Source organism: Rattus norvegicus, chromosome 13 (genome assembly GCF_036323735.1).
Source record: "Rattus norvegicus strain BN/NHsdMcwi chromosome 13, GRCr8, whole genome shotgun sequence".
Lineage (NCBI taxonomy): Eukaryota > Metazoa > Chordata > Mammalia > Rodentia > Muridae > Rattus > Rattus norvegicus.
The window spans coordinates 108,701,142-108,722,811 of record NC_086031.1 but is presented as its reverse complement, the minus strand read 5'-3'; the positions used below and the strand labels follow the sequence as shown (position 1 = coordinate 108,722,811).

The 21,670-nt window shown below is 45.5% G+C and overlaps 1 protein-coding gene across 2 annotated transcripts in view; it reads right to left on the bottom strand.

The window, feature by feature from the left end:
• Plxna2 (plexin A2) overlaps window positions 1–21,670 on the bottom strand; it is a 205,182-nt gene that overhangs the window by 165,525 nt on the left and 17,987 nt on the right. For both annotated transcript variants that reach the window (XM_063272193.1, NM_001105988.2), the window contains exons 2-3: window positions 6,530–7,791; window positions 1,505–1,687 (exon numbers count right to left, since the gene is read on the bottom strand). In XM_063272193.1, coding sequence (XP_063128263.1) covers window positions 1,505–1,687; window positions 6,530–7,717 — 1,371 coding nt within the window. In that variant the 5' untranslated portion in view covers window positions 7,718–7,791. The remainder of the gene's footprint in view (window positions 1–1,504; window positions 1,688–6,529; window positions 7,792–21,670) is intronic.

Below are 21,670 nucleotides of genomic sequence, written 5' to 3'. Positions count from 1 at the left end.
CTAGCCCAGCAGCCACTTCTGTCACACAGATAACCTCTGTACAATTTTAGAGAAAGGTACTGCCTTTGGCAGACAGATTAGTAATAGAAGCCTCGTAGGGCAGATGTCTAAGAACATGGCACATGGCCTGCTGAGGAATGCTTAGGTGATATTTGAACTTTTCCCTTTGGCCAAGCCCCATGTGTCAGGCAAATACACCCAGCTGGATGATGTGAGCCTTGCTGACCAAGGAGGTAGACAGCCTCTAGCAATCTAAGGAGAGATTTGGCCAGCAGGATATACCACTTCCCAACCTCAGGGAGAAACTCCTCTCTCAGTTAGTGAGTCTCAGAGTAACTTTGCCTTACCCAGCTTAGGCAAGCAAATGATAAGAGCTCATTCATCCTCTCTTCCACATGATGAAGCCAAGTCATGTCCATAGCTGTGGGGCAGAGTAGTGGTGCAAGGCAGAAACAAGCAGGAACATTTCCCAAGAGCAAAGAAAGGGTCAAAGGGATTTGGAATTCCAAAGACCAGAGAAACCTGGAAGGCTCTCTATCTTCACATAATTGGGACTAGTTCTTTCCACTTTCTTTACAGCAACTCTGAACAAGAAGAAAATGGAAATTCTTCCTCAGAATCTCTCCCAGCTCTCTTCTTCCACACTCCCTGACAACAACCTCCCAGGGCTCTAAACGGATTAGGAGAAGGAAGCCTGGTAATGTCAACATCAAAGGGTGAGGTGCAGCAAAATCTTGTCTGTGCCTTGATACACAGGTGCTAGGACTAGTGAGGAGTTGCAGGAGAGTAAGCTTGGGAAAAGGGGATTAGCAGGGACTAAGAATGTAGCTGCTATAATCCCATGTAATGAACCAGACTGCGTTCCCTCTCCACACCCTAAGCATTCAACAAGCAGGTACAAGCTACTGGCTTCAGCCTTCCTCACTAGAGGGCTCCATTGTTGCCAATTCCAGACAGCTGGTTCCCTCCAGCTTGTAGGGTTGCCCAAGGAGTCCTGGAAGATGTTACCTTCCTGCTGGCTACTGAGATTTGGGTAAGAAAGTGGGGAGGGCAGTCTAGAACTACTCGAAAGATAGGTAAATGGCCTTGTCCCTAGGTACCAACCATGTACCTGAGGCCAGCATCCACCATTACAGCTCTTAAGACTCAAAACCTGCTCTAAAACAACTTCTTTCAGTTTATAAACAATATCTGGGTCACAGTTAGGAGTTGTACAGTGCATATGATTTACAGTGTGGACAACAACAACCAACAACAATAAAAGTTCTACTTGATTTTGGAATTAAGAGTTTTCCTCTTCAGGAGAAGTACCTTCCCTATATCTTATGTACTCACTGACTGGTGGCTGGAGAAACGACTTAAAGCTAAACCACAGAACAGATCCTCATCTTCTTTTCCATTCCATTCCTTAAGAGAACAAGAAGCTGCCTATAGTTAAATCTCCATTGACCACTACCTTCCAGATGAGTCCCTTAACTGAAGAGGCCAGGCCCCCAACTCTTACCTTCTTTAGCTTGCCACTCTTAGTCCCCACAAACACCACACTGTAGCCATTGTAAACATAGGAGGCCACAGAGGTCAGGCGGTCCCTGCTGGTGGTGTACAAGGTCAGTCCCTCCACAGGAGTGGAGCCTCCCAGAGGCTGGTTGATGTCCAAGCCACAGAAGTTATCATCGATGGGGACTGGCTGGAAGGACAGGAGAGAACTGGAGTAAATCACATTGAAAGAGTAGCAGGGTCACTTCAGACTACCCACCTACCGATGTCATCCTTGATGATACCAGGCCTCAAAGAGGCTCAGGTCTGGAATGAAAGATCTAACATGTTAAAAGACAAAGATGGTTGACAATGACATCTTGGCTCCCATGGGACCAGATTGTGAATGATTAGCTATCTCTACTCTCCCAGAGTCATGTGTCCACTTTTTACCTTTCTGCCAGGAAAGCCAGGCTGAAGTCATACTACTTGAACTCACCTTCTGGTTCTTTTCATGTCCCCTTAGACCATGTCAGTCTGTGAAGATCTGTCTATTTTAAACGGGATTCTCTCAAAGGATATTCAGCCTAGAGGCAACATTGTAAGATTCTACAGGCCTAGAAGTTTCCTGTTTGTTCTTTGAGCAAGCCTAGTGTTTCTTGGGCTATAGAGTTTTTTCCTTGAGGCATGAAGAATTTTAAGCCACTACACTATATCTATTACCTCCCATTCTGGGGACACATGGCAAACATCGTGATAAAATTGGATACTGTCTTTTGTTTTTGGCTCCTCCTCCTCCTCCTCCTCCTCCTCCTCTTCCTCCTCTTCCTCCTCTTCCTCCTCTTCCTCCTCTTCCTCCTCCTCCCCCTCCTCCTCCTCCTCCTCCTCCTTCTCCTCTCTCTCTCTCTCTCTCTCTCTCTCTCTCTCTCTCTCTCTTTCTTCTTTGTAGTTCTGAGGAGTGAATCTGGGGTCTTATGCATGCTAGGCAAGTCCTCTGTCAGTAAGCTACTTCTTCAATCCTTTTTAAAAACTTTTTATTTTGAGACCAGGTATCACTAAATTGCCCAGGCACAGCTTGAACATGTAATCCTCCTGAGTCAGCCTCCCCAGTAGCTGGGATTACAGGCCTGTACCACCAAGCTTGATGGAAAATTTAATCTACATTAGATTTTTCACTTGGAATGATATATCCCCCGCCCCTTTGGAAAGAATTATAGAGGATTAAATGACACAGTGTATGTAAAAGGCTTTTATCAATGTGTGTCACTATCTCTTGCACATTATAGGTGTTCAAAGAGATTTCCTCTTATATCAGCCTTTTGAAGGGATTAGTGGTGGGCAAGGAGGAACTGAGTCACCTTGAAAGAGGACTATCTTGAATAAGTAAGAAAACTTGCTGTACAGAGAATGAGAATAGTCATTCCCACCCTTTATCCTGGCTGAGTCCACTGGGGGCCACAACATCCTCTTTTGGAGCTGTCAAAGGAAGAATAGGATGGTGTTGCGCTTTGAATGAGAGTCTCCCCACCCCTGCACACACAGCAGAAGCGTATATATTTGAATGTTTGGTTCCCAGTTGGTGGACTGTTCAGGAAGCATTAGAAAGTGTGGCATGGGAGGAGGTATGTCACTGGGGGTAGGTTTTCAAGTTTCAAAAGATCACAGTAGGTCCAGCCAGTGTCTGTCTCTCTCTGTGTGTGTCTGTGTTTCTGTCTCTCTCTCCCTGCCTCTCTCCCTCCCTCCCTCATTCCCTCTCTCTGGGTGGGGGGAGCAAAGATAGGAGGGAACTTAGTGACTCTTGAGGATAAGGGTTCCATAGAGTCTGGCATGAAATTGTGCCTTGATGCTCCAAGACATGCCAGCTAATTGTCTAGAATGAAATCTTGCAGCAAAGACCACAGATTCTGGACCAGAAAAGACCCCGAGTGCTAAAGGAGTCATTCTCTCCTCATCTGGAAAAAGCTTCCCAGAAAAGAAGAAGTTACAGCTGTGAGTAAACAGAAGCCTCTCTCAACCTTGCTTTTTTTTACCTTCTTTGGGAAGGAGAAAGCTACTGCTTCATTTCCTTGGAATAATTGGTTAATAAGTTAGCATACATTTTTTTTCTCAGTCTTGTGTTCCCTCCTCAGTTCTGAGGGGAACCAGAACACGTCTCTGGGACCTTGGTACTTGTAGACAGCTGCCACTCCTACTACTGGTAAGAATGATGGTTCTCAACACAGGCATCAGCACTCATAGGAGAGAACACGAAGAATTAGAGTAAGAATGGCTATGAACTCTGATGGCAGAGATTCCACACTGCAACTTGGAAGGGGAGAAACCATGGTATGCTAATACCAGCTCATGAGAGATGTCTATGTGTGCATCTACAGTCATTGTTATCACTCCTGTTTGAAGTCATCCTCCCTGGCAGTGTTTATACCACGGGAACTGCCAAGTGCTATAGACCAGAGCTCTCCCTCTTCCCCTGTTATATGGAGTCAGATGCTTATTATTTTCCAGCATGCTACTGGGCAGTGCCAAGCAGGCAGCTACTAGCCACTGCCCTCTACCCTGGCTGTCTCTTTCTCACCCTTGTTCTGTGAGCAGTGGCTGTTCAATAAGAGTTTGGTAATCTAAATTTTAGCACTGTCCTTAACCATATTGGCAGCATATCTTAATTATTGCATGCCCTCCTGGGTCTTAGGGTTTTTTTGTTTGTTTGTTTGTCTTATCTATAAAATAAGAATTAAGTCAGGTCTTTGTCAAAATTCTTTATAGTTTGCTTCCATGGTTTCAGTGTTTTTCACTACTTTTCCAGATCTCTCTGGGAGATCTATAGAGTTGTAACCTAAGCCAGTTTTTGAGTCACAATGGCAGAAGTGAAAAGCTCTTGCTGTCAACTGTGGGTTTCTCTGCATTTTCCCTGATGTTAGAGTCTCCAGAATTGTAAAGAAAACGGTCTGTTCTGAGCATGAGCCCTTGGTTGGATGGCAATTTCTTCCTCACTATCTTGTCAGGTATTCCTAATGCCTGATGCCCCTTTCTATTTGTGTCAACAGTGAGTGACTGAAGTACCACTCTTATCAGAGACAGTGACCCCCCACAGTCAGCATCAGGAGTCTGTGGGATGCCCTTTATCAGACCCTGATTTCTAGTTCAGTCATATGGATCTGAGAAGTTTATTTACCTACTGAGCCTTTGATTTTCTATCTACAAAAGGTATAATAATTAGTGATTTATTTGTGATAATCTGGTGAGGTAATCAACTGCTCAAAACAGCCCTTCACAGGTAACTGATACCCTTGGGGTGATGGGTCCCATCCTCGTGCTTTTTTGTGGAAGCAATACACAAACCTTAGACCCGAGAAGTACATGTTAGTCCCCAAACTATGTTAAAGTCAAGTTTGGGGCCATGACTTCTCATTGATTTTTAAATTTCTCAAAGGTCACTAAAGCATTTCTAGTTCCTACCTCTGGGGTCCTTTTACTATAGGCATCCAGGGAGACCAACATCTTGCACATCTTACTACTTTGGTGCTTGAAATGGTATTGTCCCAGGGGATGACAGGAGAAAAAGTTGTTTCTTATAAGGCAGAGTGGTTCTCAACATGTGGGTCATAACCCCTTTGGGGTCACAAATCAGATACCCTGCATGTCAGATACTTACAAGTTAGAACAGTAGCAAGATTACAGTTATGAAGGAGCAACAAAATAATTTTATGGTTGGGGGTCACTATGAAATGAGGATTGTATTAAAGGGTTACAGCATTAGGAAGGTTGAGAGCTGCTATAAAGCATTCATCCTTCTAGTCATTACCCAGTATTTCTGACGTCCCATGAGGACTAGCCAGGACTTGCCCCTCTCCACCACCACTGGAGCAGAGCACAGTGTCCTCTTCCTTTTAACTTTGGCAGAAAAGCAAGCAGGAATCAGCAGTTTCCTCTTGACAAGGCCTGCTCTGGGCCATGGGAACCAGGGTGGATGCTGCAAGGAGTTAACCCTTACATTTCCTCTCTACTTCTTTGCTTGAAGAGGGTCCTTGTTTACACAACTATAGTGCTATAAAGCAAGCTGGAGATACCTAAATTCGGACTCCCCCGTTTTATGAAAGTAAGATAAAACAGGCAAATAACTAGTCTTTCATTAATATGATTAGCATTGGTAATCCCAGCTGCTCTCTTATTGAATGATTAATGTGTGCCAAGCATTTTAACTATTATTGATATCATGATCCTCATAATAAAAAAGTAACATTATTTCTATTTTAATGATGAAAAACTCAAAGCTCAAATAAAGCACATGACTTGCTCAAGGACATACAGGATACAGGTGGAAGAACTGATTTTAATCTAATTGATTAGATGTCACAGCTTAAATTCTTACCATGTATGCTGTGGTACCCTCTCTCATATGCTTGAACCAAGTTGTGGGAATTCCTTGATGTTTATCTATCTGATGCTTAAGCACTTGCTGCCTCTCTCTGAAATTCCTTTCCCTCTTTTAGCCATTGCTCCAAGTACTACTCTCTCAATGGCAGACATTATCTACTGCTGATCCCTACTTTGCTTTATTTTCCTCTAAAGTCAATTTAGCATTTTTTTCAGGCAGTATCATTTTATTTGTCTGAGAGAGTCTCATGTAGTCAGGCTAGCCTTGAACTCACGATGTAGCAAAGGGATGACCTCGGACACCTAATCCTCCTGCCTTTATTTCTTCCAAGTGTTGAGATTACAAGTGTGTACCACCACATCCAACTAGGCTGTTTTATGTGTTGACTTGTCTTGCCTCACTAGTAGGAAAGCTCTCTGAGAACACGTAGCTTAGACATGTAGCCTAGTAGGTACCAAATGCAGTGCCTGGTACACTGTAAGCATACAGGGCACGCATTAGTCTTGATTTAATGAATCAGCAAACTTATCCCAAGAATCTGATGTAGGGAAGACTCTGTAATTGGTAGTCACCACCTGGTTGCCTGAAACCCTTTCTTACCTATCCCAGGCTCTTACAAACCCGTAAGCTGAAGGTTCAGAGGAACAGACATTGAGAACAAAGCACAGGGAAGTTCCTTACCGCCTTGGTGCACTGTACATCCTTTCCCAGCAGCCAGTTGAGCTCCAAGTTGCCCTCTCCATGGTAGCAAGACTGCAACCGCTCCTTGATTTGCAAGTTGATGGCCCGGATGGGGAAGGCACATAGGGCAGAGTCATCAGGGGGATGGTGGTACTGCTTCTGCCCCTTGGAGAAGATGGCAAACAGCACATCTTCTTCACTGCTGATGTTGAAGGCCTGAGCTAGAGCTTCCCCTGGCTTTGCGAGGTAAGCTGCCTGCAGAAGGCGGTATTCCACCCCAGCTCGTGTGCAGCCAAAGGGCAGGGACACATAGGAATGGAACTTGGGGTCATCCTTGCAGAGACGCACGATTCTCGAGGTATAGAAGAGGTCTCCAGCTGAATTGATGGCCATGCCCTCTGGGGTCTCTGGCTGGACAGTGAGAAAGTAGACAAACCCTCCACTGGCAAAGCCATAGATGTAGAAAATGTCAAAGTGGGAGACCAGGGCTAGGGTGTCAGAGGGGATCTTGATGAGGGAAGAGACAAAATCACTGTGGAGCTCATAGTCCAGCATTGCCGAAGACTCGGGGTCACGGGGCAGCTTGCGGCTGGACAGGGTAGGGAAGTAATCCTGCTTGCCATCCACAGCAGTGCCGATAAAAAGCTTGCCATCTTCCCCCTCAGAGCGCACAATCACACCATACATGGTTCCTGTCTTATTGACACTGGACAAGTAGTGCTCCTTCTTGTGGGATGGCTCCACCAGGATGAAGAGGTCATCTAGCCGCAGGAGCTTGCAAACACCCTGGTAGAGGCTTCCACAGGCAAGCAGGCGATTCTCAGAGTAGTCGATGATCAGTAGTTTGTTGACATTATTGGTAAGTGTGAGCACTTCGCTACAGGGCTGTACAATGAGGGGTGGGTAGCAAGCCTTATTGTCCTCTTCTGGCCCCGTCTTGTGAGCCACCTGGATGGTGAGGTTCCCAGTCAACTTGTAGACACGATTGATGGCCCCCACGTACACAGCCCCTGTTCTTCGGTGTACAGTCAAATGGTTAAAAGTCCAGTCACGATTCTCAGAGTGGAAAGTACTGAACTGAGGCATACCTGTGGTCCCACGGGCTAGCAGGAGCCAGGCCACAGAGAGCAGTACCACAGACAGGTTGTCAGCCTGCATGGCCCGCAACTGGAACCTCCTCTGCTCCATCCCTAAAGGGGTGAGGCTGGGGGACAGCTCCTCTGTGTGTTTCTCCACTTTTCAAGATGAGCTCTCACATGGTTCTGAAAAACAGAAGACCAAAAGTAAATTCTATATATTGCTTCACCAGGATTCTCAAATCCAGCTGGCCCTGTGTGCCTCTTTTGCTATGTTTCAGTTTTTCTATTTTTAACATTTCCCCCCTGAGGGTTGCTAAGGGAATCCCATTACCATTGGTCTTTAGCCATGATGCAGTATAATATGCTTTTGTTTGTATGCTTTACACTGTAGAAAGCATCTCCCTTTCAGGCCTCTCAAGACATTGGTTTTTCTCTCTCAGAGAGGTTAAAAGACTGGGGTTCACTCAGCCAGTCGACGCCAGTGCAGAACTGAAATATCTTCCCCATACACTTACTTTAGGGCATCCTCTACTCCAGTCTGATATGCCAATACCATTTCCCCTTATCTCAGACTCCCTTCACCTCACACGTCCTGGATTCTATACTTTCTCATGCTCTGATATCCAAAGAGAGGGAAACATGTTAATCACCTCTACTGATGCCCCTCATTGTTCCCGAGAGAAGGTATCCTGGTCTTTAACTGTTATGATTTATGAAAAATATATTTGAAAAAGACTGGATTACTAAACCTGCCATCCCAGAGCCTGAAAATTCCCCAAAATGGCAGGTGACCCTATCCCTCTGTGACAGATATAGCCACTGCCTCATAGGAGAAGAGTAGTTGAGTTCTAGGAACCCCTTGGCTTTTCTCTCTGCAGCTAGGACAACAGGAACCTGCATTCTTGCTAAAAGCCTGGATGGATGGTAGAACCCAGCAGGCCCACCTGAGGAAGGAATTCTGGTGAGAAATACTTGGGCATCTGTAGAGGCAAAGAAGTCAGAAGGTCAGTTTTATCTGGATACTGCTGGGGAAGTCTGGCTGTTCCATCATCTGTGAATTTAGCCGTGATCACAGTGCTTGAAGCTCTGTCTCCACTCTTGAATGCTTTTTATCTTGTCTGCATTCCAAGAAGTTGCCAGAGAGCAGAAAGGACCCCTGAGGACATCCACTAAGACCAGCAAGGGGAGATGCCAGGCAAGGGGATGAAGGTCAGAAACCCCAGTCATCCTTGGACAGTCCTGCTTCCCCTGACTTTTAGGATGAATAGTGGTGGCCTGGAAGCTGTACCATAAGAGGCAGCAACCATCTAGCTAAGAGGACTTTTCTCAAGCTGAATAGAGTACCTTGCTGACAAGTACTGACAGAACTCTGGATGTACTGATGCCAGGAATGGAAACACTCCAGCTAGGAAGGAGAATTTGCTCCCGGGTAACTTAGCAGAGGCTGGCCTGCCTGCCTGTTCCCTCAACTCCCCAATCTGGCTGGACTGGGTTATAACTAGTCTGACATCACCCTCAATTGGTTTTTCCTTATATATTTAGAGATTCCCCTTCCCACTCCTCCACTCTGTAATATAAGTTTGCAGTCACTATTGTGCTAGGATGGTCCCACCTGACTCTTCCTCCACGGGTATTCTGCCAGTGTTCTGGAGGTGATTTGTGTGGTCCCAGGTTTCCTTGGAAAGAGGAAGGCAGCCCAGGTTGGGGCTGACCTTAGCTACTCTGACACAGCCCTTCCGGCCCTAGGAGCAAAGGCTCCCAACTCACCCAGCTTTCAGTTTGAAAAGGGGTTATTTTTAGCTATGTCCTGAGGCCGGTAGCAGGACGTAAATTCCTCAAGAGGAGCTGCAGAAAGGAAATAACAGAATCCTCAAACTCTCCAGCTAAATGGAAAATTGCAAAAGGCCACACTGCATGCTCTCTTCTAGAAGAGGAGGCCACAGGTAGGCTCCCCTACTGCCACAAAAGTGGCTCCAGGCGAAGGATGCAGCATAAGAGCATAGTGTCCTTTTAAGACAAGCTTTGAAGAGGAGGCTGTCTGTCACCATGCCAGGTGTGGGTGCTTGCAGGACAAAAGAGCTCTCTGAAGCACAGTTTCACTGAGTTTATGCATCGCATGCTCCTACCTTCTCACCATACACATCCATATATATCCCTGACTGAGATAGAAGTCCTGAGAGTAGAGACCAGCATCCGAAAACATAGTAACCATCTCACTTCCCTCTTCCATGATGCAGTTCAGTACTATGTGGCTTTTGAAGCAAATCTGGGACTTGGGACTGATTCCCCTGGCCCTGTGCAAAGCTTAGTTAGAAGGTCAGGGGCAGAGGAAAATAACAGACCTAGGATGATTTTCTATGTCATATTATAGTACAAGTCCCAACACAGCCTCTCTGAAGACAACAGGGAGGTTGCTGAAAGCTGGATTCAGAGTGGAAAAACTGGGCTGATGATTAGAAGGCCTGTAGTCACAGAGTAGGAAGAAGTGTAGAGAATTCAGGAGTCCTGCTCCACTATTTGTCACGCACAAATTGTATAGTAGGTAGACTGGCCTAGCATTTCCCCAAGTCTGTTTACTGAGCTGTCATAACTAGCCAGTCTTGTAAGAGTCCTCATTCCAGATGAAATGATGCCTCAGGACCCATGTCCTTCGGTTCTTGAACTCTGGTTAAATAGCTACTAAGTTCCTTCTGTACTACTGTGTGGCTGATCAGGACAGACTTCTTCAGAACACCCCTGCAGCAGGCTTGTTTCATCTTACCCCTCTAACTACATGACTAGTTGGGAAATTCATCCCCCAGGCACTACCCACCACAGCAGCTGCTACTATACTGAGGGCCAGAGGAGAGACTATCTGCTGTGGTAAAGGATAAAAAGATTTGATATATTGAGAGTCACAGATTTATGTATGTGCCAAGATGAATGACATTGCTCTAAAATAGGACTCAGTGGTCAAAGATCACCCCCCTCCCATGAACTCAGGGTCATTTGAAGGTCAACTGAAGGACTCAAATATTTGGATTGAAGTAGACCTTCATCTGTGTGCACCTGGTCAAGCACAAGGCTACTCTGGGACACTGTCTCTCTATCTACCTGAAAGTGGCTTAGTCCTGGGACCTGCCATACAAGATTGACATCACTGTTACAAAGTCCTCAGCTCAGTTCTGGTCATGTCATGTACTCAGGGGGCCATGGCCTTTACTACAAACTCCTATTTCCAGTTCCTTGCCATCCTCTACTAGAAGACCAGTCTCAAAACAGACACTCCATCTTCAGCTTGGCTGAAGCCTGTGACACTACAGTTAGTACTTTCTCTTAGCCCTACTAGTGTCAAACAAGAGTTTTCTTTTATAATAAAACTCTCCTCTTTCTATCACATCTTCTCTGTGTGTTCAGTTCATGAAGTCAGTTGTCATATGCTAGGACTTAGAAGTCCTAAGTTACCTACATCTTCCTCATGGACACTGATACCAAGCAGAAGTCACACTTGCTTCTGGGGAAAGCAAGTGACACTAAATATTTTATTTGCAGGTCTGATGACACCATCTCCCTTATTAGGATCCAGGCAGCAGGTGCTAGTGACAGCCACCTAAGGCATCGGATACCTTCCTAACCAGCTGGCATAAAATCAGTGGCAATCCAGGAAGGAAGCGAAGGTGAAGCATTTCCAGCTCAGCTCAATGCAGGATTACCTCCTCCCACCATTGTTGCCTTCCCAGAAGGGCATATGCCTCCATGTTGTCACTGATCTACCTTACCTCAGAGGAGGTGGTAGCAGCAGGAGTTATGGTTGTATAGAACTTTGCAATGGAATCGAAGTACATGATAGATATCATGCCATAGCACCTATGGGTAGTGCTGGCATCTCCACCCTCTCCATCATTTTATCATTGTGGCCTCCAGCATTTCCATGGTACCGATAGGCTTTAACTGTTCCCACTCTCTCCATCAGTGTCACCTTTAGCACCATCACAGTGCTGATAGAGTTCACCATCGACACCCTTCCCATCACTGCCATCATTGCTACTTTCTAGCACAGTACAGTGTTCTCTCTCAACACAGCAGTAGTGATGCCTTTGTTGACCAATGCTCTACTGAATGTCATGAATGGTGTACACAGCAGGACCCTGAGGAGCAGAGGGGAGAGAGGGCAGAACACATCTGTAGCTCAGGAACTCCCTGCTCCTCCTTTTTCATGGCAGAGGATAATCTGTTCCATTTCCAGGTCTCTTTTTCAGTTAGTTAGACTGTGAGAGTATTGCTTCAGGATGGGCATTAAAGGACACTTTAAGGTTACTCTAATCTCCCATTTACATCTGTCTTCGGATGATAAAGCAAAACTCTACCGACAGAAATTTACTTGTCCAGAGTGATACAAAAATCTTAGTCAGGGACAGGTTGCCTTTGTAACACAAAGTTAACATTTCTTCCTTCCATGTAGGAAGTGAGTTATATTCTACCTGGAGGCTGTGCTGTTTAGAGGACAGAAGGTATCTTCCAATGTTGGATTTAGCACATGGCAGAAGGGAATGTGGTGGGAGACTTGGACCAAGAACTGGTGCTGTGGACAGATCCCCCAAAAAGCCCAGGATTCAAGGGGAAGGAGTCCAAAAGATATAATGAGAATGGTCCCGGTCTAGTCCTGGGCAGTGGCTTCTTCTGACCTGCTCTAGCCTAGTCATGGCCAGGCAAAACTCATACCCAGGAATGACATCTGCTTTCTGTCTTAGGAGCTCTTATGTCCTCAGTGTCCCACCTCTTTAGGCTATACATAATTTCACAGCGGGGTCATATGTACTCTCAGCAGGAAAAAAACTTCCCTCTTCCAACAGAGTTAGAGCTGCAGTAGAAGAGACTGAAGATCTTTCTGTTTTGTTTTGTTTTGTTTTTTTGTTTGAAATAGGGTCTTCCTACATATCTCTGGATGTTCTGGAACTCACTACATAAACAAAGCTGGCCTGGACTTACAGAGATCCACCTGCCTCTGGTTCAAAGGAGTGTGCCACCACACCTGGTTGAGGTAAGAAAGATATCAAGGGAGATCTCATATAGAGACAACCCATCCCTGGGATAGACTGCAGAAGAGATTGTGGAAGTTTTTAAAGTATCTAAGGTATCTTAGAGGACTGGCAAGGGCTAGCTACAGGCAGGTTTTTGGACCTGTGATGTCAGAAGGTCTCATTGGGCTTCAGGTTTCAATGAATTAAAGTTCAGGAGGAAGAAATGTCTAAACCAGAGATATTGATGCACAGCTTACCCAATCTTCCCTTGGTTTTGTTTTTTCATCTGAAGTAAAATGGGAGAATAGAAGAAGGATGTTCTCCCTCATAGTGGGCCAAGCTCACATTCCAGCACCAATTCAGAGCTAGTCCAGGCTTGTTGGTAGGTAGCACAAGGTGAGCAAGAGGCTGACTGCAAAGGCCCTGGGGACAGTGATGGCTGAAAGGCCTCAATTAGAGTGAAAGAAGTTATCTGGTATTTAAATAATTATTAGATTGAAGGAATAATCATGGGTTTGAGCTGATTTTTTTCCCCTACTGTCACCCTGATGGAGTCTATAATATTATTATTCAAATGGCCATGATTCTCATTGAGAAGAGAACAGGGAGAAAGGGAGAATGGGGGAGGGGAGAGGGAATGTGATGGGGTGGGGAGAAGGCTCAATGAATCTCCTAGTGACAGGACTGCAGGAGGTACGATTAGTCTTTTTCTTATTTCAGCTGTCACTCACACAGAGACACCAAGATTGTTATTAGCGTATTTTATGCACGAGATTTAAAGGCAGAGGGGGAGGGAGGAGGGAAGAGGGAGAATTTCCTATAGAAAATAACAGGACCAAAGGAACAATTTAGATGTCACTGCTGTACCAGCTGCATGTGCTTCGTTACTGGAATGTCATTTTCCTCAGAGACTCCAGTGTTATTCGAAGCTAAGTGACTAGTCCTGGCCCAGAGCTGGGAGGAGAGGAGAAGGAGGGAGTGGGGAGGGTTGGAGAGCGGGGGGGGGGGTGGAAATCAGGGCTCTGCTTTCTTCATATATCCTAAGAAGGTAGCCTGAATGGCACTGTAGCCCCTCCTGTGTATTTCTAGACAGCTTGTGGTAACAGTAACTACTCAGCCTTTATTTCTCTTTCTCTGTAGGAAGATGGAGCCTCAGTTTTATTTTCACAGATGGAGTAGGGGGTTAAACTAGATCTAGTCTCCATAACCAAAAGGCTAGAGGCAAGGCAGAGAGCAACCGTGGGTTGTGTGTCCAACATGGTGTCCTGTTTTGGTCTTTCAAAATCCCCTAGATTCCATCAAATTGTGCTTCTCTGACAGTGGAGAGAGGCTGAATAAGGCACTATCATGGGGCCTCAGCTCAAGCCAGAAGGATGGGATAATGTGTTATGGTGAAATTGTGTCTTTTCAGCCAATATTTTCACATTGAGGTCCTAACCTTAAATACTTTAGAATGTATCAAAGACTTCTAAATGTATTTGAATACAGTCTTTACTTCACTAATCAGATCAATATAAGGATATGAAGATAGACTCCAATCAATATGGCCAGTATATCCATTAAAAGGGAAGTGTAGGGAGCTGGAGAGATGGCTCAGCAGTTAAGAGCACTGTCTGCTTTTCCAGAGGACCGGGCTTGAATTCTCAGCACCTATATGGCAGCTCACAACTAACTGCAACTCCAGTTCTAGGGAACCCATGTAGGTAAAGCACCAATGTACACAAAAGAAAAATTATTATAGAAAGGAGGGAAAATTAGACACAGTTAGGCATACACAGAAAGACAACTCAGATATTTAAGGAGAAGATATTCTCTGCACTGACAACAGTGGCCTGGGACAGTCTTCCTTCATAGTCCCTGAGAGCAACACCTCTGAAAGCTAGATCCTCCAGACTTTAGAACACCCTCAAAACATATCTGTCACAGATTCTGCCAGCCTGGGAATCTTTGCTGCAGCAGAAAGAGCCACCATTAGAAGGGAAGAGTCATTGATTTGAACTTCTTGGCCTAGGAATCTTTATTTTTTTAGTTTCTGTCTGTCTCTGTCTCTGTCTCTCTGTCTATGTCTCTGTCTCTCTCTGTCTCTGTGTCTGTCTCTCTTTCTCTCTCTCTCTCTCTCTCTCTCTCTCTGTGTGTGTGTGTGTGTGTGTGTGTGTGTGTGTATGAATGAATAACTCATATTTACCATTAGGGACAGTGACTGCAGGGATACACAGTGCTGAACAGGTGCTCTGGAGATCTGTGAGTCACAAACTATGTCTTTCTTCCCACCTGCCCTAAGCAGTGTACAAAAGACCCACTGCTCTGCAGCAACAGACTTTGGGATGAATTCCAGGACTTACTAATATATGCTTTTGTTGGAATAGGTTTTCCTTCCTGGACCTCTCCTGCTCCCACCCTCCATTCCTACCTAGACAGTGCTATTGTTACTTGTCAGCTCCCAGAACATGATGGGACACAGGGACTCCCAAGATATGACTGCTGTTCATTTCCATCCCAGTTCTTTCTCGCTCTAGATCCTGTGCCACGATCATAACACCAGGGGAGGGTTTCTGTTGCTTTCATTCCCAGGTTTCTCTGAGGGTTCTGGTCGAGCCAGGGAAACCACACCAGCTCCTCTGGGACCTTAGCAAAACACCCACTGTTTGTCCTTTCCTGGCATAAGCTATCAAAGTTTCGAGTTGTATCTCTGACTTATGAAGGGCCCCAAGATGTGCACTCATTTGAGGGACTGGCATGGGACTGTGAGGTGGGCTTCTGTTTTTTTCTGGGGTACTGGTTGGGATAGCTTTGAAAAGTCAAAACAAGATTCATTACCCTGGGCCAGGGGCAGGGAGATACACTGCCTGACCTTGCAGACCTGCCCCATATGTCATGAGCCTGTCAGAAATCTCCCTGAATTCCCTTTATTATCTAAAGGTCGCCACCGGGGCAGAGCTGAGAGAGCTACATGATATTAACTAAACTGCGGGAGCAATCAATTTCAAGCAGCTGCCTTTCCTGCCATCCAACCTGCCCCCCTTCATGGGGCTCTGCCCTCTTCAACCCCCTTTGGGGAAAGGACTAGGAAAAGTCTGCTTTGCTATGGGTATCTCTTGTCTAACTGGAAAAAATTAGGATACATTAGCAGGTTCTAAAGCTATGGAAGCTGCTCCTGGGAGTACACCCATCCTCTGGTCTAAGGAGGACCAGAAAAGGTGGTTTATTGCTCCCTTGATCCTAAGTAGGGCTCTCTTGACACCATCTTAGCAGTGAGGTGCTGTTCTGGTAAGAATTACTAGGTTAAAGCACAGGAAAAGCAATTGGCAGGCTCTTCCCAAAGGGAATAAAGTATAAGCATGGGACTATACTCTTGCTAGATCAAATTCATGTAAGGAACTTCAGAGCCTGAGGACCACTAGTAGGTTGATCATAGAAACAAAAGCAAGAAAGAGTGCCCACTACTGCTATTCTTTATTAGTCCCCAGCTATGTTTCCTGCACTACTAGAAGTCTTACTACCTTAAGGTTCATGAGTAGTCCACAATTAGCAGAAGAAGAAGCCAAGTCGAGAAGCCAAAAGAGAAACTTGGGTGGTATCCTCAGCTAGGAGACAGTTTACATGGCCAGTGTATTCCAAGTGGACTACATTCTAAAATTTACTTTCAGTCAAACCCTCTTATCACAAGTCTGGTAAAATTCATCAGAATATTAAGTAAAACCTGGTGAGTATTTTATTGGAGACTATACAGTCCTCTTTAAACTTATCCTAAGTGGTCATGTATTGTAGTAAGGTAGTAGGATTGGAGTGGGACTAACCTGTTACAGGTAAGGTCTGCAGTGTCCTGTAGTGAAATTCTTGAGGACAAGAAGTCACCTTTCAGAGCAACTCCATTTGCTCTAGTGCAGAGCGAGAGACCATTTTCTTCTCGCCCTTCTTTACCATATAGGGAAAGCCTGCATCTCTTGCACGAATAAATGGAGCCGGAAAGCAGGGTTAAAATTTTCCCACTTTGGTGATGAAACAAATTGCAGTTATTCTACATAATACTATATTATGCTGCCATTAAACATAATGTTTTCAGAGAATGAATGACATAATTTCAGTCCACACCGGCAGGAGAGAGGAGAAACAAAAGGTCAGGAAAGAAAAAGCCAGAGTACTAGGCTATCATCCTCCAGTCCATTCTCCACTGACTACAAGACTCATAGATATGACCCCAAAGTCTGCCACAGCTTTTTCGTCTAAGAGGATAATCTTGCTACCTGTCCCACCCCACCTTCCCAGACCAGGTGAGGGGCTTCTCGATTCTTCTTACAGACCATACATTTTGCCCTCCGTGGCCTCAGGCCTGATCAGGTTCAGGAAAAAGAAGCTTGTTCTAATGCTTCTTCTGCCTTATGCTAGGAACAGTCTCTATCATTACTGCTAATTTAGGGTGTCTGTCCATATCCAGAAGCTAGGGTTCCCCAAGTCCAAAGAGGTGGCCTTATCCCCTGGGATCACAGTACTGCCTTCTCTGGGATAGTATTTGCATAATAGTCATATCATTACCACTCAGGCCTTGCTCTGTGCCAGACTCTATTGAAAGCCACCTGCAGCTAAGACCCAGGGTCACACATCCTGCAAGTGGCCCTGTCTCTCAGAGCCCTTGGCTCATGTTGCCAGGCACATGGGCAGAATGAGGGACTCACTGTGGAAATACTTGGCACAGATCCCTATTTTTGCCCAGAAAGGCTCCAATGCCTGGATGCCTAAGATCCTGCCCCTCCTGGTTGCTTTTTTTTTCTCCTGCCATTATTGCCTACCTTTCTAAGAGTAATTTTCCTTCCAACAGAATCCCTATAATCCTTGGCTGTTTCCCCTCTGTGGAGCTTTCTTCCAAAAATCCGCCATCTTCACATTCTGCATCACCTCTCCAAGTCTGGCCCCCTTTCCCAGCCCTTCCAGTCCTCTTAAGTGAGTGGGAAATCCTGGTTTCAGCACCTACTTGCTGCTCCCACCAAACTGCAGTATTGACTCCTTTGTGTGTGACAACATCCTGTCTCCCCAGCAGAAGGCTGGATTTATATCTGGTACTTGCTAGACTATTGTGCAAGGTGGGCAAGCAAGTGCCTTTCACTCAAAAATGCACTCAGTCTGATCCTGAACAGTACAGAGAAGGAGATGAGCACTTGTTTATTTTTTCTCAGCTGATGCTATCCCTGATAAGTCTTCATGGAGTAATGATTTGTTCTATCTATCATGGTTGGTTCAAAGATTTGTCATAACTGATCGTTTGGAGCTTGTGGAGAGTATGCGAACAGTTTGAAAGGATTCCAGCTGTTCACCTTGAACTTATGGAGGAGAGTCTCTGGGTAGGTGGAGAAGGAGAAAGAAGAGATCATAACAGCTTATGTAGAAAGTCTTAGCAAAGAACTCCAGAGCCACAGACCACAGAATAATACAAGAAGCATATAGTAATACAAATATGGCAATTTGGCCACACAATGTGATCAAAAGCAGAAGAGGCAAGGGAAGGTGCCCTAGGAAGGTTCAGAACAGAACATGTCTGTAAGGAGGCTGAGCAACTCCCTGTGGTACTTGCTGAGAATAACTATTGCAGAGAAAATACATGGTGTTTGGAGACAGAGCTGGGCTCAAATCTTACTCTTGCTAGCTGGGTTACTTTGCACAAGTTATTGAACCTCTGGAGGAAGAGAACCTTACTTTCCTCTCTGTAAAGACACCTAACACAGGGTTGTGGTGAGAATCAAGGAGACAAGGATATGAATTGTTTTATAAACTCTACAGCTCTGAGTAAACACCAGCCACTACTGTTTCTGTTTTTTAAGAAACACTGTTCACCATCTCACTGGCATTAATGGCTGTTCAAAGGTCAATGGGTGACTTCTCCAAGATCAAGATGCTGTGTCCCAGACTGGGTGAGAGGTTACCATCTAGCACTTTGCTTTGGAGGCCTAGCCCTCTTGGACGGAATCAATGTTACAGGTCCTCTCATCTCTGCCCTACTGACCTCAGGTCCCTAATATCTCGCCTGGCAGTCTCCTGGTTGCATTGTGTTTGGGTCCCCTTCTCACACCCTCATGATCTCTGAATGAGTCAAGCTGGGGAGGAAGGGTAGATGTCAATATCACAAGAAGGGGGCAGAGGAGGTGCTGAGATGGCAGCCCAGCAGGCTGAATCCCACATTTCCTGACCTCTTCCGCATAGTGTTTGCTCATTACACGAGTAAAGAAATTTCTCTTTCTTCCTATTTTCTACCTTCTCTTCCCCAGCGGTTTTTTTTTTTTCTGAACCAAGACCCGGCCTTAGAATAGGAGTCAACTGTTTTTCTCGAGGAAGCTGATGAAGAGGCTCCTTCCTTCGCACCATCAGTCCTTATTATCTCTTCCTTTTGTGACTCTGACTCATGCAGAACAGATACTGTCAAGCAGCCTGTCTTCGGCAGCAGACAAGTTCACATGCACATTCCCAGCAGAGGAGGTATCACGAAACTAGGTAAAAATAACTAGTGGAAATGTAGGGGTGGGTGGAATTCCTGGCAGAAATCTGTTTCAGAACCTCATCTGTGTGAAAGTACACAGGTATCCAGGCCCATCACTACCTGCAGTGAGGGGAGCAGAGAAACGTACTTTGGAGACCTCTGAGGCAGTAATCATCTCTAGATAGACACATCAAAGTCTAGGGCCACGGGAGGACCTGGGGTTGTGAGGGATGAAACGAACTCCCCAGTGAGGACTAGAAAAGTCTGGCCCAAGATAATGAATGGGGTGTGAGAGAAAAGTCTGGAAAAGGGTAAACAGCCAGGAGGTAGCTGGAGTGATGGGGAGCCAGGGGTGAAGAGAAAGAATGTGGAGGTCAAAGAGCAAAGAAAATGCCCCTGCAGCGACAGGCTCAAGATCCAGTGTATCACTCCTATGCATCGATTGTGCATGGATGGTGCTTCCCTCCCTCCATGTGTTGTGTATGCAAGCCAGCCCTCTCCCAGACATGTTCAAACTCTTCCAGAAAACCTTTCTTACTTGCTGTTCCAAGTCTCCAAGAGACTCCATGTCGTAAAGTGATTGTTGTTTCTTAAGACACATCACCCCATTCTTACGCTCCTCATGCAGGTTTGTGGAGGCAATGACCTTAGCATTGCTGCTTCATAGGTAATAAGGTTGGAGGACAGTCCAGGTTAACTATTTGGTTAAGATTCTAGGCTTGCAAGGAAGACACAGACTCTGGGCTTTGAGAGTTACCTATGCCATCCATCCTGCTTATCTGGTACCTGGACTTCCAAGTGAGTGCCACTAACTGCCATTTCCGAGAAGACATTATTTTCTCTATAGTTCACCATACAGTTCTGGGTAGGCAACACTGTGTCTAGAGTTGGGTATGCCTTGTTACCATCCTTTTGGAATGGGGGTTGGGTTTAAAAGCTGTCAGCTGAGTTGAATTCTTGGGAACCTCTGAGAGCTGCTGACCAGCCATTAAATGCCTTTTGGCTTCTGCCCAGGTCTAGCTGATGGGAAGGAGGGCTGAGGTCTCTGGGGCCTATTGACAATCCCAGAAACCTCATGGGTGTTGGTAGATGACAGAGCCCAGAAGCTCTAATGAATGTATTTTGAGACTAGTGTGCCAAATTTCCCTCCTCAGCCTGACCGTCCCTGTGGGCAGGAAACCTGCTGCCAGCTACCTTCTGAAGACCACCATGTTTCTGCAGCCAAGGTAAACTGCAGCAGCTCCTGCCTACTGCCCTGGGGCTTCTTTCCCAGCCCCACCTCCTGTTCTTCTATCCCCAGACACGGCAGATCACTGATTAATTCAGGGCTGTTTAATAACTCTTCTATTTCAATGAAACAAGCTGTCTTGTTTTCTTTATTTTTAACACTGACTTTTTTTTTTTTTTTTTTGCTAAGCATCTTACTGTCATTTAAATTTCTCTGTCTCCAACCAAGCTGATAATAGACTGGAGTGAGCAGCTGCTTCAGTCCTGTTTATGACAATGATTAGAAGTTAGAGCTGTGCTAGCAGAGAATTGACCAAACCTCAGTTCAGCAGCTCTGCCCCTGCATGTAAAGAGAGTGCTAATTTTAACATGATTAGTAGCACTCTGGCTCCAGGGGAAACCAGGGTTAATCCCAGCCCAGCCTTCCTAGGACCCTGCTCTGAGGCCAGCTATGGTAACAACATTGTGAGTACTAATTCTACTGACTTGGGAATTATGATTAGTAGCTATGGGTCATTTCTTTAGACCTGAAACTACCCTGTTCTCCTCTACAGTCCTTCCTTTGGTGAATTTGCTGAAAAGCAAAGCAAGGAACTCCAGCTTGCAGGGCCAGAAGTGGGTAGAGAACTCAGCAATCAGCTAGTTTCCCTTTCTGACCCACCTTTCAAATATTCAGAAACATTTCCCAAACAGTCTACTTATTATTACCTGTTTAATTTTTTAATCTATAAAAACCAACTCATTACTGGAGACCTGGTTATCTTTGAACTATTGCTTATTTCTCCAAATGATGTAGATCATGTCCTCTATGGATAGCCTCTGCCTGAGTTGGATAGCTCTGGTTCATGTCTCTCTTCTATTTTTCCATACTATATATAATGACAATGTGCTCATGCTCTCTTCTACACCACTGTCAGATCTTCAAGAGCCAGAAAGGTGAATCATGCTCAGCCTATGGCACATATTCTATAAACATTCGTTCAATCAAACTGAATTAGCCAGTAACCAAACCATGTTCAAACTCCTTGCAAGTAAAGCATATTTCTCCTATCTGGACAGACCCCTGAATAAGTTTTCACTCCTCTCTGGGTCAGTGTTTTGATCCCTCCAGTGTGCAACCTAGCAGTCATGCCTTTCACTTCCCTTAACCCTCTACCCCCAAGGCTTCACAGTGTAGCTTGGGGAGCACTGTGACAACAATGTAGAGGGTGTGTAGCAGAAATTAGAGATCTGAACCAGCCCTCTAGATTATTTCCCCCCTCCCCATCCATCCACATCCTTCAAGGCCAGGCACAGCTGCCTGGGAAAGCCCACAGGTGCAAAGGGCATAACCCTGGTGGCCTGACACTCCGTGCCTCTTGCCCCTCTG